Below are 16,153 nucleotides of genomic sequence, written 5' to 3' on the forward strand. Positions count from 1 at the left end.
ACATCTTGATTTATTCAATTCTTCAGCACAATTACCAAATATACTAGGACAGAATCGCCTTTAACTTCATTAAATTTTGTACTTACTATATAAATATTTTGTACATACTATATAAATTTTGTACTTATTATATAGCAGTATATATAATAAATATGTTATATACATTATAAAAAAATATGTATGCCTTTGAATGTTATGTGTGTTGTCTATGTGCATTGATTCCAATTACAGGCTTGTGTGACTTGAAGAAATTTGTATCGTTGACTTTGAATGAAATCTAATGACCGTTTTAAGCCGACGGTATGCGTTTGATTCATTTGTAATCGTTGATACAATTCCTTTAAAACCACTAAATGCATATTCTTTACTATTCGTTGTATCTCATTAAATAGTAATATATCATTATTTGTTTAAAAAAATAGCTACCGTTAACTCACAAATGTGACTAGTACCCGTACTAAAAGGCCGATGAAAGACATAAGAAATAATAGAGAGTTTTTCGAAGAGCAACATAAATATGGTATGAAATGGGAAGACAATAAGCTTATCATTTGCTAATAATAATACGTAATAGTAATTCCACAAAAACCGTTCAATTCAACGGACAGATAGTATGTTCTTTTTCTCTAGTCCGTTTAGAGAGGCTGTGTCGAGAGGCGAACAAAGTGAAAAAGGAGCAAGACTCCTGGTCGTCCGCGTCCGGCATCCAATAAACCAGTAGAAATAGAAGGATGCGCGTTCTGTGGAGCATGGAGGAGCGCTTAGAGTTAGAGAAGCGTTTAGCTTCTTGCTGGGTTTCTACAGGAAAGAAAAGAAAAAGAGCCCGTGTAGCTGCGGTCGAGGAACGTATTCGAGTTTCTTCGACCAGTGTGGGTCAACGTTCCGTGACCGGACTGCGCCGTAACTATCTTTTCTTGCAAATTTTCTTCATTCGTCCCTCTTCGCGAATCGCATCCCCCTTCCCGAGCGAAACCGCTGTTTCAAAAGACGCGCCGCGCTTTACGATCATCCGCCTTGTCGACTAAATTTCTCTTGCAAGACTGTATATGAGCCTCTAAGGAACCATACTGATCGATTCTACATTTTATTAATTTTCCAATTTCATCACTACAATGCGAATTTTTTATCTATCTGTAGGAAATTTAAAAGCATAAAATTGCAGAGAACGCTCATAATAAGCAAAAATATGTAAATTACGTAGAAGAGGAAGGGGGAATAGAGAAGGGATAGAGACGTAGTGGATATATGTGTGGAGGTTAGAAACTCAAGTGCAAATCAAATTCATTTCATGGCCGAGAGGCCAGAAATTAATAAATTGTCATTGTCATTGTTATTGTTATAAAACATTTCAAGTATAATGTTTTTTTAATAATACTTGATAGACAGAACAATTTCTTATTGAGATTATTCATTTTTAATTATATTCTCGAAAATATGAATCTGCAAAAAAATTTGCAGTGTATTCTCATTATATTAGTACACGATTAATATTCAGTTCTCAAGAAATAAACTATTTACTTCCATAAGTTCATTCATCGCAAGAAGACGATATACAGTCAGTCTCTTAAGTCTAGATACTATACCCTTTAAATATAAAATATTATAGTAAAATCGATAACACTATGACACGAACTTACGTATTCTTTTGACACGTTAAGATACATATCCTGCAATCTCCTTAGCATTTTGTAATTTAAAAATGTTATCCCAAGATTTTTGAGAGCGAAATGTTTTAAATTTCTAAATTTCTTTTAGAAATACATCAATAATAATTATATTAATATATAAACATAAATAATTTTTTGACGTTAATGTGCGTTTTTACTTTCTTTGGTGAGTCAGACGCAAGATTCGATAAATAGGCACTGGCGACTAACTGTAAATGATCGTTAACTCTGAGACAAATTTAAAAAGCAGTATTTATATAGAACATCACTATTTTTCACTAAGGTTTAAAATCTTAAATATACAGTTTTGCACGGATTTCCATATGTATGCAATAAAATCTTGTATTTCTACACAATTTCAGTTTTCTTTGAAACTGTACCAATGCAATAATACCAATCACGTGTCATTATAGTATTAGTGAAACTTCAAAACGTTTTGTATAACACATATAATATATTCAGAAAATGTTTTTATAAATTCAAATACTTTTGCGAGTCATATAGAAAAAGTTTTATCAGTATATTTAGAAATTAGTAGGAATAACACCTTTAATATCTAAACATAAATATGAATAATATAAATGTAAATATGGATATCTATTCTATAAATTGTATAAATAATATCTAAATAATTATAATAACATCTATAATATATATTTAATAATTTGAATAAGATTAATAATATATATTAAAATTTCGTTGTATGATCTATAAAACGCTTTTTGTCAACAATTCACGATAGTTCTCTTTCTTTATTTCTTTTATCAGTTTACTATCTTTATATTCTTCATTGAATTCATTTGTTTGAACTATTTGATTTCATGTATTTTAACTAACTATATTTGTATTTTAACTAACTTCTCAAATTCTAATGCAAATAATAGTTCGTTAGTTAACGTTAAAAATGCCCGCGAGTCCAAAGATTATCTCGATCGAGTCCCTAGAGTGGAATTTCGAAGATCGAAACCGAGTTATGCTGTTCCGCTTCCATTAAATGATTAATGTTTCGAGGTACGTCTGATTAATGTTTCAAAGTCGCCATCGATGCGCCCCGACTAAGTTCATAGTTGGTGCTCAAAGCCAAACACAAATTCTCCGAGGAACCATTCCGATCGAAAGATACTGCACGCTGCGGCACTTCGTTTCACCAAGCATAATCTGCGATAAAGTTTCCACCAACTAGATAATACCGCTATTTATCATCGAAATCCTAGCATTTGCGACACCTTCGCGCATAGTACTTTTGCCGATAGACAAGACGATTAAATTTAAGTATTATCGGACTTTTTACACTTTTATATTCTATGATTTCTACGTATTAGGTTATCTTGAAAGTTTCTGCTGGTTTATGCAGTTCAAAATAAGAAATTAAATTATCTATTGACTGAAGCCACTATAAAGTGTGTCATATTATTTATCATTTAAGATAATATCTTCCTATTAAGTCTATCTTCCTTTAAGTTATCCATTATCTTTTACTTTTTTTACGTTTTCCACTGGATACAAGTTTCGACATAAAGTTCATGGGCTAAAATCGGAAGAAGAAGACGAGATTTTGTTTCATCATCTGAGTATTACATTTGAAGTTTTCAATTCTATTTTTGTTACTTTATTGTATTTATCTTTATTTCTATTTTAGTTACACGATTATTTCGTAAATTAGAAATTTACAGGTGAACTGTGAATTTTTGTGCATTCGTGCCAAATGAAAAAATGCAGAAGAAATGGATATAATGCATAAAAATATATAAAATATCCAAAGTAAAGTACTGATTACAATTTTTAGTAGGTAAAAGGAATGTCTATTTTAGTGTATATTTAAAGTGTATAGCTATGTCTATAAAAATATGAATTTAGGTAAAAATTCACAATTTAATTATGTATCTAGGAACCTTAAGTACATATATGATTTTATGCGGGATTTTCATACTACGAAGGTACGAATCGACCAAAGTATCCAAATTTCTATGAACAATATATTTACGTGTTTTCAATCAAATAATTCCGAGAATCCTAAAAAGAACGAATTAAAAATGACAAATTTTGAAATGTACCCCAAAAAAACCTGAAAAATTCTTATCCTCGGCACAAAATCGAAAAAGAAAGAGATCATCGCTTTTACTGAAAACACCAAAAAATCATTGAAAATTATGTGAGGTGTAATAACATTTGGATAAGCGCGGCGAATTGCGCAGTTTCTGGGGCTCATTCACCTTGACGTTCGTCCGCTGCGGAAACGATCGCTCCTTCGTAGAGAAATCTCGATGTGGGCGTCGACGTCCTGATGGAAAAGAAAGAGTGGAAAGAGAGGCAGTGGGGTGCGAGGAAAGGACGAAAGATAGAAGGAGGTAAATTGCCCCGAGATATTTAATCCCGTGGAAAGGCCGAGGGATCCTTTATTGGCTCGGCGAGTGAGCAACGGGCAAGATAAGTTTCCCATAGGATCGATGGCCAATCGCGTTAAGCGATTTTCGCGCCTCGTTATCCTTTGTTTCCATCCGCGTTCGACGGACGTCGATGCTGTTATTCTCGGTCTCTTTCTAGGTTTCTCTTCCTTTTCTTTCCTATCTTGAGCGGGATGATCGACTTTGTATCGTGTCCCGTATTCGACCATACCGATCAGTGGCTTATTACAACCAGATTACACAAATGTTGGAGATTCGGACGTTGAATTTGAATTTTTGGAGTTATGCAAGCAGTTATGTAAGGGTTCGTTTTGTCATTCATAATTATTAAAAAAAGTTCTTTGCATCAGCAGACTATAGGCATTCGTAATAATAATTCTCTTAATAATGATAATAATATTTCTTATTATTCTAATGGGATAATAATAATAATCCTTTCCTCCATTTCGTTTTTTAAGAATTGTAATCTAATAGTATAAGAAAATACACAGTAAGAGACCCTATAAAGCAGGAGATATATTTTGCGTTGTCCGAATTCTCTATTTTACAGAATCGATACAGCAAGTAAACTAAAATAAATTCTATATGGAAGTAACGCAGCTGATTTTGTATAGAAATAACTGTCACACAATACGTATCACAATACTTATCATATAAAAGTTATTTCATAACTATGATTTTTGAATCAATTAAAGAACGCATACATTTGCATGTCGGGAATGAATCAAGCCTCCAACAAAGTACAGAAGGCAAGCGTAACGAAACAATTATCAATATGTAGTGTTCTTGTTCGTCACATACATACATGTATACAGAATCTCTTTAAGCAATTTTGTGATTGCGTTAGACGGGTAATTTCCTGATCGCGTTATACGAGTAGGAGATACTTTATAGGCGTCCTCCTGTAATATATTCTGATTATAATAATAATTATAATTATAATTTGACCGAGAATGCATAATGTATAATGAATTGCTACATAAATAACTTCTATGTATAGAGTCCAATTGCTTCAATAAAAATAGATACAAACTAAACGATATTGTAAGTTCTACTAACTTCTACTATTGAAGATATGATAATGTTGCTGCTATGTACGACACTCCTTGAGGCTTCTAAAAGTAAGCTGTATCCAAGCAAAAAAATTTCTAACGTTTCGGTAACATTGCAGGAGTATGAGTACATGCTGACTCCTGATGAAGTTAACTGCAATGTTAGCGAAACCTTGGAAACGTTTCCCTCTTGGACACAGCGTATTCTTGGAATCTTCAAACAGTATTGTGCCTAGCAAATGTTATCTACGACAATGCCAAGTAACAGTATTAGATGTGACAATTCGAGCCGTGAAAGCTTTAAGAATTGTCTTACTAGGATAAAATAAAATTTCCTCGTATAATACAGCAAATAGAACGAGAGAGTGACAAAAGTCCCGAAAGGACGATACACAGCTTTGTCGATTGTCGTTCTCCTTGTTTTCATTCGTTGTTAGCGAGCCAGACGTCTGAATTAAGCTTCGTTTTCATGAGCGGCCACGGGCCAAGATTGAATTGCCACCCGTCGGCTTTTGCCGCGGAGTGCTTTCGAAAATTAAGCGACATTGTGCCTTAACGAATAGGGATTCAAGCCTATGTCCGCCTGAAAAAAATATGGCAAGAAGGGCTGGAGGCAGGATTGAGACTAGAAAAAAGTCGTAATCAATTTTTGTTTTATGATACGATTCGTGAAAAATTTGCTTTGTGTTGAAGAAATTTAAAAGGTAGTAGGTATGATATAATATAGGTAGGGCGATAGTTTGCATTCCTTTTTATAAAATTTTATCGTTTTAGTCTCGATCTTAGCTTTATTTCAACTGAGAAAAGGAATTTGACTATTTCAAGAAAATTTTCAACATAGAGTTGGAACGAGAAATCACATACGTTGATGACTATTTTCTCATATCTTCATCAAATTTTAGAAATTTTGTAACTAAAACAGCAAGATAATAATTCTGCCAAAAATGATCTAAAAAACGCGGCAGGTCATTACATCACATTAAATTTCATCGCATCTCTCAGCAAGTTTTAATATTTGAGGAAAATCTTTGGCATAAAATCGAAACGAGAAATTACATACATACATACACACACACACATAAATCTTAAGTATTTGAATCAATCTTAACTTCAAATTAAAAAAATTTGCAACGGTAGAAAACTACAATTCGAAAATAAAAAATAAAATAAAAAGTAAAATAGAAAATAGGCAAATACAGCGGCTACAAAAATATTTGCACATACTCTTCTTTTCCAATATTAAATTTTTGCAATCATATGAAACTTATGAAAGTATCTACTACTAAATATAAAATTTAATATACTTGAGGCTTAAATCGTTAAATCGCAAATAGAAAATACCATGTACCTAACCTTATGAATTGACGAAAAGTTCGTTAAGAAGGACTGAAAAAAGATAGTGGAAAATGGGAATCTATATTAGGACAAAGATGCTGGTCAAGGGGCTATCTTTCGAGGCGTGGCATTATTGCCTCGGTGGTGAGTTCATGGCGGTTAATGGTGGCGACTACGGTGGTACCCGTGGTCGTAGTAGGCAATATCTGGTCGGTCACGTAGACTGACCTCAGCATCGAGCAATAACGAGCTCGGCTGGACATTTCTACCATCGCAACGCCCGTACGTGAAGCACAAGGAATAGTCCTTCGTGCAACGATGTTTTTCTTTGCCGAGATATTCTTTGCGAATAAGCCGGTTCTTGGAAGCAAAAATTGCAGTGGCTATTAAAAATATTTGCACATACTTTTATTTCTCAACGAAGCATTTCTTTTATCAGGTTCTTTACGTTTCATTCTCAGTATTAAGTTTTCGTAGTTATATGGAAGTGTTACTAACTGATACGAAATTTGATATATGTACTTGAGCCCCATTAATTAGTACTTTATTAATTAGTTAATTAATTAGTTAGTATAATAAATGTAATGGCGTGCAAATATTTTTTGTAGTCATTGTAATTTGTTTGAGTAGTACTTTAAACCTTTTGCTAGATTTAAGCTTGGTTTGATGGTTTCGCCCCTTAAATTTTAGACTTTCTTTTTTACAGAATTTAGTCAAAAAACAATTATATTAACATGCTGCAACTGTACATACAGTCTATGCTCTTCTTCTTTTACACTGCCGTAGGTAATAAAATGATTAAAGTGTTTCTAGCGTAAAACACAACGACAACATAACAAATATATTTTTTGATTTGGATCTTGTAACATAATTAACGAGAAAGATAGGTGGCTACTAAACTGGCTGAATACACAAGCTCTACATACTATACTAATCCTCTTTGGCAAGTTTTCAATATTGATAATTGGCCGATTAGTATACAACGGACCATAGATAACGCGGTATTATGTTAATAAAAATATCGTGTAACATGCTTTTTGAACTCGTCTTAACATTCGCTACAATCTAGTAAGAAAATAAATATATGGTCCCGTTTAAGAAACCTAAGGTGACTTTGTTTTCGTTATGAAAACGGACTATTTTCGAAATTTTTATTGTGGCCACTTCTTTTATATTAGATACCGATAAATCTTGGTTCGAGATTTTGTTTTGTTACATAACCGTAAATGGTTGAAAAATTGTCCGCCGTATTAGATGGAATACTCTGTATACTCGTGCTATTTCTTTCTCCATCGTCGTGTTCTACTTCCGTATTTTTATTTTTTTATTTTCTTCGCTCTAGCGAAAACGTCGAAGAGAGATTTGCCAGGAAATTGCTCGACTCACCGTACATCTTCCCTTCGTCGGACAGGATGATTTTGCGTCGGCCGCATGGCGGATATATAGTGAGTGCTTCCTGGAAGCTCTGCTCGATATCCGGCGACCATACACCCTCCGCGTCCGCTGCCGATAGGTCCTTCTCGTCCTGCAAAATACGAACGCCTCGGATAGGATTTCTCACAGACTCTTTAGCTAATACGGAAACTCTCGTGAAATGTATGCGATCGTCCAAGATTTTTGGTTAATCTGTCTATGTATCATTTGAAGATTTAAGTCTCAATTAGTATCGTTGGATTTTACATTATAATAGCTTGATTTACTTCATATAGGTTACTTAATTGTAAGATATTCGATTTAATTTTGTATTCCACGTTGTATATTCTCTCAATTGCAAATTTATTTCCATTAATTGTAATTGCTTTGTTCATTGCTGATAATCAATGTTTTATTATACATTAAGATTAGATAACCCAACCTAAATTGTTATAGTCAACATTGTTTCTATGAGTATAATTATTATGATATTGAAGAATGGAGGATAATTTGAATTTATATAGCCGTCTCCTTTTTATGACAAAAAAATCTATAAATTTAAAACATCAGGTAATTACATACATAGTAACGTGATCAATTCGTTATCACTAGATTTAGATGATTACTTCTCTTCAATATTAAGATATCTATTGATATTTTGAGAAAATTCAATGCATTTTCCGTTTTTATTTTCTAGTTATTTTGTTATAATGTTATTCATTCATATATATTCATATATATATATATATATATATAGTACTGACTATATATATACTTATTATATATATATATATACACGAAAATCTACATATACCTATCGAATATTGTGTATTTCATTTACCAAGAAAACTAAAAACACAGTTTCACGTCACAAAATTATTTATATTTACGTATCAATACAATTTTTATTAATGTATTTCTAAAAGGAATTTAAAAATACTAAAATATTTTAATATATTAATTCACAAAAATTATGGAATAAAATTACATCAAAGGCCTTTAACCTTTTCGATGGCAAGGAGATAGTAAGACATTATTGATGACCTACAAGTTATTAATATAATATCAAGACGATTTTTATCATTACATATGGACATGTTAACACACATATGTAATTTTTAAACATTATATTTTATGTTCTTTTATCTCTTTTTTCTTGATAAAGATAAAAGACAATAAATTGTGTTATATTTTGACAATATCTCTCTGAATATGTCTAAAAAATTCGCAGTGCTGATGTTTTTACCATAACATTTTATATTTTAGTAGGTGTATATAGATTTTTGTGACTGACTTTACATTCTAACATTTATAACCGACTATGTATAACGTTTATCAACAGAATGATTGAATGCAAGTTACGGTTGAATTAAAAATGTCAAAGAATGAGACAGGTTAGTGCTGCACGAACAAAATAATGAACGATTACTTGGGCCGTTTAGATCAAGCGTAGAAAGACAGAAGGTGAAACGATTCTGCGAGTAGGGGAAAGTCTTTTCTGAGAAGTCCAGTCACGTTTATAATATTGGCTGGCACGCAATTCCACTGGAGCTAAGACTTCGTTTGTGTTTGTATCCTCGCAAGTGTCGGAATCATAGATGTGTAAGAAATTTTATTCAATTACGTAAAAAGTAAATTATTGTAATTGAAAAAAGAATTTATGGGATTTTTAATCAGGATAAGGAATTAACGGCAGGAAGGGATGAATATCGTGATTAAAATTTTTCAGCAACCCTTGTCCTTTTGTGAATTTACAAAACGTTAACTTCATATTAATAAACCTTTAAAATATTGAAATGTCTCGTATTAAACTACCAAGCTTTTCATATCTTTTACTTGTTTAACCAATGCTTTTATTACATTATTTAGATGCAGTTCGGAAAACTTTACAACTTTTACAATTTTATGATATACTAAATTAAATTAAACGCGACAGTTATGAACGTGTGATTTATTGTTTACACAGTGTAAAACGAAATATAAATGTTGTTATGACTGAGTTTATCTTGAAATCATAATTAATGAAGATGAAATAAGACGAAATTATTATTTTACTTAGTACATTATTAACGACTAAAAAAATTTACAGAAGAAAGAAATATCCTTCGGCAATTTATAATTCCGAAACGATGAATTAAATTTTACTTACTTATAGAGCTAAAGCCATAGAGCAATCTAATTAACAAATCGCTGCTTAAATTGAGATTTCTAGTCCATCGAATAATATTTCTCATTATTGTAATATTAATTATCTAGACCATTAACAGATTCATTTTCTGTGTGTCTGTCGCAGTAGAAGATAATCACCATATACCTTTAACGGATCATTTTGTGACACATTATAAAATGACATAATTTTGTAGTTTGCTAATGAATCAAATATTCAATAAAGATTGTAACAATTATTGTTAATACATATACATAAATAAACTTTTCTTTTCATGCACGATTCACATGACTGATGGTGGTTATAGTGATTTTTTATAATTGTCAACCTCTCATTGTTAATTAACCCCTTGACGCCGAGCTGCATATCTTATATAAATCGTACATTTATATAGAATAATACGAATCAGTTATTTAAATCATTTTTTGAGTCATCAACTTAGAATTGAGGTATTATATCATTTATACCGACAACAGGCATTATCAAAATATGATACGCCAATTTACACAATTTTGGAGATTTATAGTGCAATGGGAAATATTCGACACTTTCATTTTTTATCTGTATACTTAAAGTGTAAAAACTGATAAATATTTACAAAGGAAAAATTAACAAACAAGTTATAATTTATAATGTATCATTTAAACGAACGGATCTTTACAAAACTTGTTTACGTAGACATATTCGTTGCTAAAAAACACAAAATTCGTTCATTAACACAATTTTTCCGATTTTCTAATAGTACTTATCTCGATCTTCACCAATCTTTCTACCTGTAATTCTACCTACATTTACAAACATATATAAAAGATCTAAATCTAAGCAAATGGTCTCTATGCTCTTAAATACTTAAAAACAAGTTCATCTATAAGTGAGAATTAAAGTGAGTAGAAAAAGTGAGTAGAAAAAACAATTTTCCATGACATAATGAAAAATCCGTACCGAATAATAATTAAATATCTGCACCAAAATTGATATCAATGTTTGCTGGTTTAACAAAGAAGTACTTGCACAATTATGTCGAAGGAATTTATAGGAGGATAAAGGAACAGATTATCGTTCGAATATTTATCGTTACTCACAGTAAATGAACTTACATCGCTAATTTCGCCAACGTCGAGGTTCTTGGTATCCGAGCCGGAGCCGTTCGCGTCGGGCGGCGGCCCGGAACTCGTGGGAGTCCACGGCGCGGAAATGGTGTCGGCTGCAGCCACCGCACTGCCTGTAACAATCGAATACATCCAATACATTAATCCCTTACAATCATCAAGCCAAAGAAATACAACTTTAATTAGTAATTTATATATCATTAGAAAGTGCAATAAAGTACGGATAAATAAATAAATAAATGGGTTATTCAAGATAAAAGTAGGATAAGCAAATCTAAGCATAGATAAAATAAATACACATAGTATAATGTATATCTAGTAACAAGATAGTTGAAATGTAAAATAGTTATATTGTATTACGTATTTAATGTAGGAAGAATCCCGAAGTAGAACAGTAACGTAATTATATTAGGTGAAGTAAAAAGTTCTGAGCGCTTTTTCGCTTTATTTCGACGATGAAATTAACATAGTCAAGATTATTCGATTTAGATTAAATATGCGCCGTTTTGTTCGATTACTTTTGTCCATTTTGAAGGCAATTTCATAATTCCGCGGTTGAAGAAGTCCTCGTCCCTATTGGTAAAAAACTTGACCAGCTCATTTTCACAAGCCTCTCTTGAGGCCAGTTTTGTACCATCAAGAAAATTTTGCAAAAACTTAAAAAGGTGATAATCGCTTGGTGCCAGGTCTGGACTGTACGGCGGATGCGATAGAACCTCCCAGCCAAGCTCTCGGAGCTTCTGACGCGTCGTTAAAGATGTGTGCGGCCTGGCGTTGTCTTGATGGAACACAACACCTTTCCTATTGGCCAATTCTGGCCGCTTCTGGTCGATCGCCTGCTTCAGTCTGGTCAGTTGTTGACAATAGAGGTCCGAATTAAGTGTTTGCCCCGATGGGAGCAGCTCATAATGGATGATTCCCTTCCAATCCCACCAAACACACAATAAAACCTTCTTGGCCGTTAATCCACGCTTGGCGATCGTTTGGGCCGGCCCACCGCGATTGGACCACGATCTTTTTCGGCTGTTGTTCTCGTATGTGACCCATTTTTCATCGCCAGTCACCATCCGCTTCAAAAATGGGTCGATTTCGTTACGTCTCAACAAAGAATCGCAGGCATCAATTCGGTCCAAAAGGTTCTTTTGCGTCAATTCATGTGGCACCCATACGTCGAGCTTCTTCTTGAGACCAGCCTTATGCAAATGGTTCCAAACGGTTTTCTGGCTAATCTTCAGTTCCTGGGCAATGGAATAAGTGCTCACATGCCGGTCCGACTCGACGATTTCCATGATTTTATCCACATTTTCGACGATTGGCCTACCAGAGCGTGCCTCATCTTCGACGTCCATATTACCAGAACGGAATCGTTGGAACCACCGCTTTGCTGTTGCATTCGATACTGTACTGGGTCCATAAACAGCACAAATTTTTTTGGCCGCCTGCTCCGCCTTTTCACCTTGGTCGTAGTGGTACTGAAGAATGTATCGAATTTTCTCTTTTTTTATCTCCATTTTCGAACGCTGTAACACACAACTGGCTTCACCGAACACAAAACTGACAAAGAACCTTTTTGATGCGTAATATCACCTTGAAATCGGTGTATACTATGACTCGATGCGATGTGCACATCGTGAGATATGGCTCACTAAAGACATCTAGCGAAAAACGCTCAGAACTTTTTACTTAACCTAATACATTAATTTCCTGTATAACCTTGTCAAACATACCAAAATACCAAAAAAGAGAAAGAAAGAAATGCAATGGAATCCAACACATATATATGCCCTACAATTTTTTCACATTAAGAAGAAAACAAGGAAGAAAAAGAAGAAAAGAGAAATTAAACTCGTTACTAAAGTCCAGTAATTTCCTCGGATTTAAAAACGGACAAATCAGAAAAGAAAAATTAAACGGAGTAACTGAATTACTAAACTCGATAAATGTAATATAAACCAACGCGTTCTTATATGTAAGTGCCTTACACTTCAAAAATTAACAACCACCCAAACCCAGAAATTTCACATTCAAAAAAAGGGAACAAACATTTACATAAAAAATTTTGAAGTTCTAACAATAAATCAAGTAGAGTTTTCACCTAATATTATGAAACAAATATTTAAAAGAATTTAAATTAAAATGAAATATAAGAACATGTAAAAGGGTAGAGCAAATAAACACTATTATTACTTAAAATTCTTTAAAAAATCTCTCTTGGAATCGAAATTCCTTGAACAAAATCTATTTACCCAAAAACTTTTTCACAATACCATATAAAGCTTGTTAAATTCAATATAAATCATCCTAAAACAAGTCCAAATCTGTAATCTAAAAGAATTTTAACTAACATATGATATAAATAATACAATAAATGCATAAAAAAATAAAAGAAAACAGTACAATTAACGAACAATATCATTAAATAATAAATACTAGTACTATTAAAACTTTTGTAAAACCTCGCTTTTGTATATACATATAGAAATAAAAAACTCTGTCTTGCTAGAAACTTTCTCATACCACTGCATTAAACTCTTCTAATCCAATATAAGCTGTAATTGTAAAACAAAATTGTGAAGAAATCTATATCTAAAATCTAAAAGAACTTCAACTAACACTGTATATAAATGCTTAAAAAAAAATAAAAGAAAATAGTAAAATTAATAAACACTATTCTAACTTAAAATTCTTTGACATATCGCTTTTATACAAATACAAATAAAAATATCTATCGGACGAGAAACTTGTTCACTCCACTGCATTAAACTCCTTAAATCTAATAGGTATAAATAATCGTAAACAAATTACTGTAAACGCGTCCGGAGTCGTGGCCGCGCGCGTATCATATCGGGGCGACCTGTGCCGGAAGTTCCGCGCGCATCGCAACGAACGAAGAAGATTTACAGCGTTGCACCGCCGACATATCTCGGACTCCGGGTCGCGGCCGCGTGACGGAATCCGCGTTGCTCGTTTTCAAGCCTGGAATATCACAATCCGCCACACAACCCGACCCGACCCCTCGCCCAAGTCTTTCACCAAGCAAAACAAAGAGAGAGACTGTCCCAGTAAAATAGAGCGAGAAAGATACCCACTAACAGTCAAATAGAAAGAGAAACCTTATAGAAAGAAAAAGAGAGAAACTTCTATATAGGAAAGCACGCGCGAAAATTTCACTGCAGTTTGGCGAAGGTGGAACAAGAGGGGTTGCACACAAGAGGTGGGAGTATGGACGGTGGTGGAAAAATCAGCACGTGAAAAATCGCGGCACGAGCGGCCGTTGGCGCGGCTTTCTAGATTCTCTATACGTCGGAGCAACAAGTGTTTGCTGATATCGCGTATCAGTGCTTGGTTGAGTGGTGGGGGTAGATTGGAGGCGGAACACTCCGCCTACAGGGGGTGGAGTGTGTATGTTAAGCCCCCGGAAGAGCCCCTGGCCCCTCGCTTCCGACCGCAATACCGGATCCCCTTTCTCACAGCAACGAACCCCCGTAACACGCCGGGGGAAACTGCATCCTGTCGCGTTCCACGCGAGCCTCTAATCTCGGGGAACTGGTGGCTGCGGCGTTGGCGGCGGTACTTGGCTTTTGCGCTTCTTTAAGGGAGACGTGACGGGATACCCTTTAGGTGGAAAAAGAGAATAGGAACGAGAGAGTGCAAGGTGTACTTTTCGCGTTTTTTTCTAGGTTAGGATGTTTAAATTTTATTTTCGAAGGTTTTACTGGGTTGGATGGAGCTATTACGCTGCAAACTTTTATTAATTGAAGTTTATTTTGGGAAATTTGCCTCGATGGGACTGTTATTACACTGAGAATTTCAATTCAATTTTATTTGAAAACAGTTGATTGGGTTGAATAATTTGATAATTGGACAGGACTGTTACACCGTAAACTTTTATTCATTTTTTATGTTTAATTGGACTAAATAGAATGTTACATTGCAAGCTTTCATGAATAGAGTTTTATGTTGAGAGATTTGGCTTGACACGACGCACTGTTGCATATATTGGAAGTTATCGTTTTACTTTGAAAGATTTGACTGGGTGGGCCTATTACTCTGGAAACATTCACTAATGTGTTGTCTTCGTGTAGAAAATTGACGTCTAATACGGGAAATTGTATTAGTAGATTGCAGGAGTTGTTGCAAATTTATACCTTTAATAACTAGAGGAAAAGAATGGAATCAGAATAGAAAAATGTATACACCAACTTGTTATAAAACAAGTATTGGAGTATTTTATATATTTTTACATATATTGTAATGTATATTCTATAAATTTTTTCACTTTTTAATTTTCTATAAATGCGAAAACATTCGCAGTCTATGTATTAGGTACATATAGTCCTATGGATTGATTTGACTTGACGCGAAGCTTTTAAATCTGACATTTTGAAACGGCACACACGTTTAAGACAGGCAACTAGCTAGTGCAAGAATTTTATCCAAATATGTTAAAAACTGCGGAAGAGCCTTAACAAAACTTTGCAATCTGCTTTTTAAAAGTAGTGTTTTTAACAACACATGAATATTTTACGCCTGGAACAAGAATGTTCCGTATATTTATACGATGACTATTCATCACTAGAAAATTTCTGTGCTTTATCAGTAAAATACAACAAACTACTGTTTATGCAAATTTATATTTTTATGGACACAATTAAAAAAATAAAACTTATGTGGAGATGTGTTTTATCTATTGAAAATCATAACGAGAACTCTATTTTAGATACTTTATACAATTTTCTGCATTTTGTGCATTTGTGTATCTGTAAGAACGCTAAACTGGTAGACAAACTTTGATTGTTTTTTTCTTTTTATATTTTCTTTATATCGAATTAATTTAACTTTCCTACCTACTTTATATTTATACCTTGACGCTTAACAATTCAAAAAATCTAGTAGAGATTTGCAGTTACAGCAAAATTCCGTTTATATGAACTTATCAGAAAATAAATATACATATATGTAATTTGTACACTGTAATTTCAGTGTACAAAGGTTCAAAGATACA

General features: G+C 33.4%; 1 protein-coding gene across 11 annotated transcripts in view; it reads right to left on the minus strand.

Annotated features, from left to right (window-relative positions):
* The window catches only part of scalloped (TEA domain transcription factor 1 homolog scalloped), a 339,978-nt gene that overhangs the window by 79,596 nt on the left and 244,229 nt on the right, over window positions 1–16,153 (minus strand). For all 11 annotated transcript variants that reach the window (XM_069117578.1, XM_069117582.1, XM_069117576.1 and 8 more), the window contains 2 exons: window positions 11,137–11,261; window positions 7,846–7,984 (listed from right to left, as the gene is read on the minus strand). In XM_069117578.1, coding sequence (XP_068973679.1) covers window positions 7,846–7,984; window positions 11,137–11,261 — 264 coding nt within the window. The remainder of the gene's footprint in view (window positions 1–7,845; window positions 7,985–11,136; window positions 11,262–16,153) is intronic.

This window comes from Bombus flavifrons, chromosome 7 (genome assembly GCF_040668555.2).
Source record: "Bombus flavifrons isolate JBK064 chromosome 7, iyBomFlav1_principal, whole genome shotgun sequence".
Taxonomy (NCBI): domain Eukaryota; kingdom Metazoa; phylum Arthropoda; class Insecta; order Hymenoptera; family Apidae; genus Bombus; species Bombus flavifrons.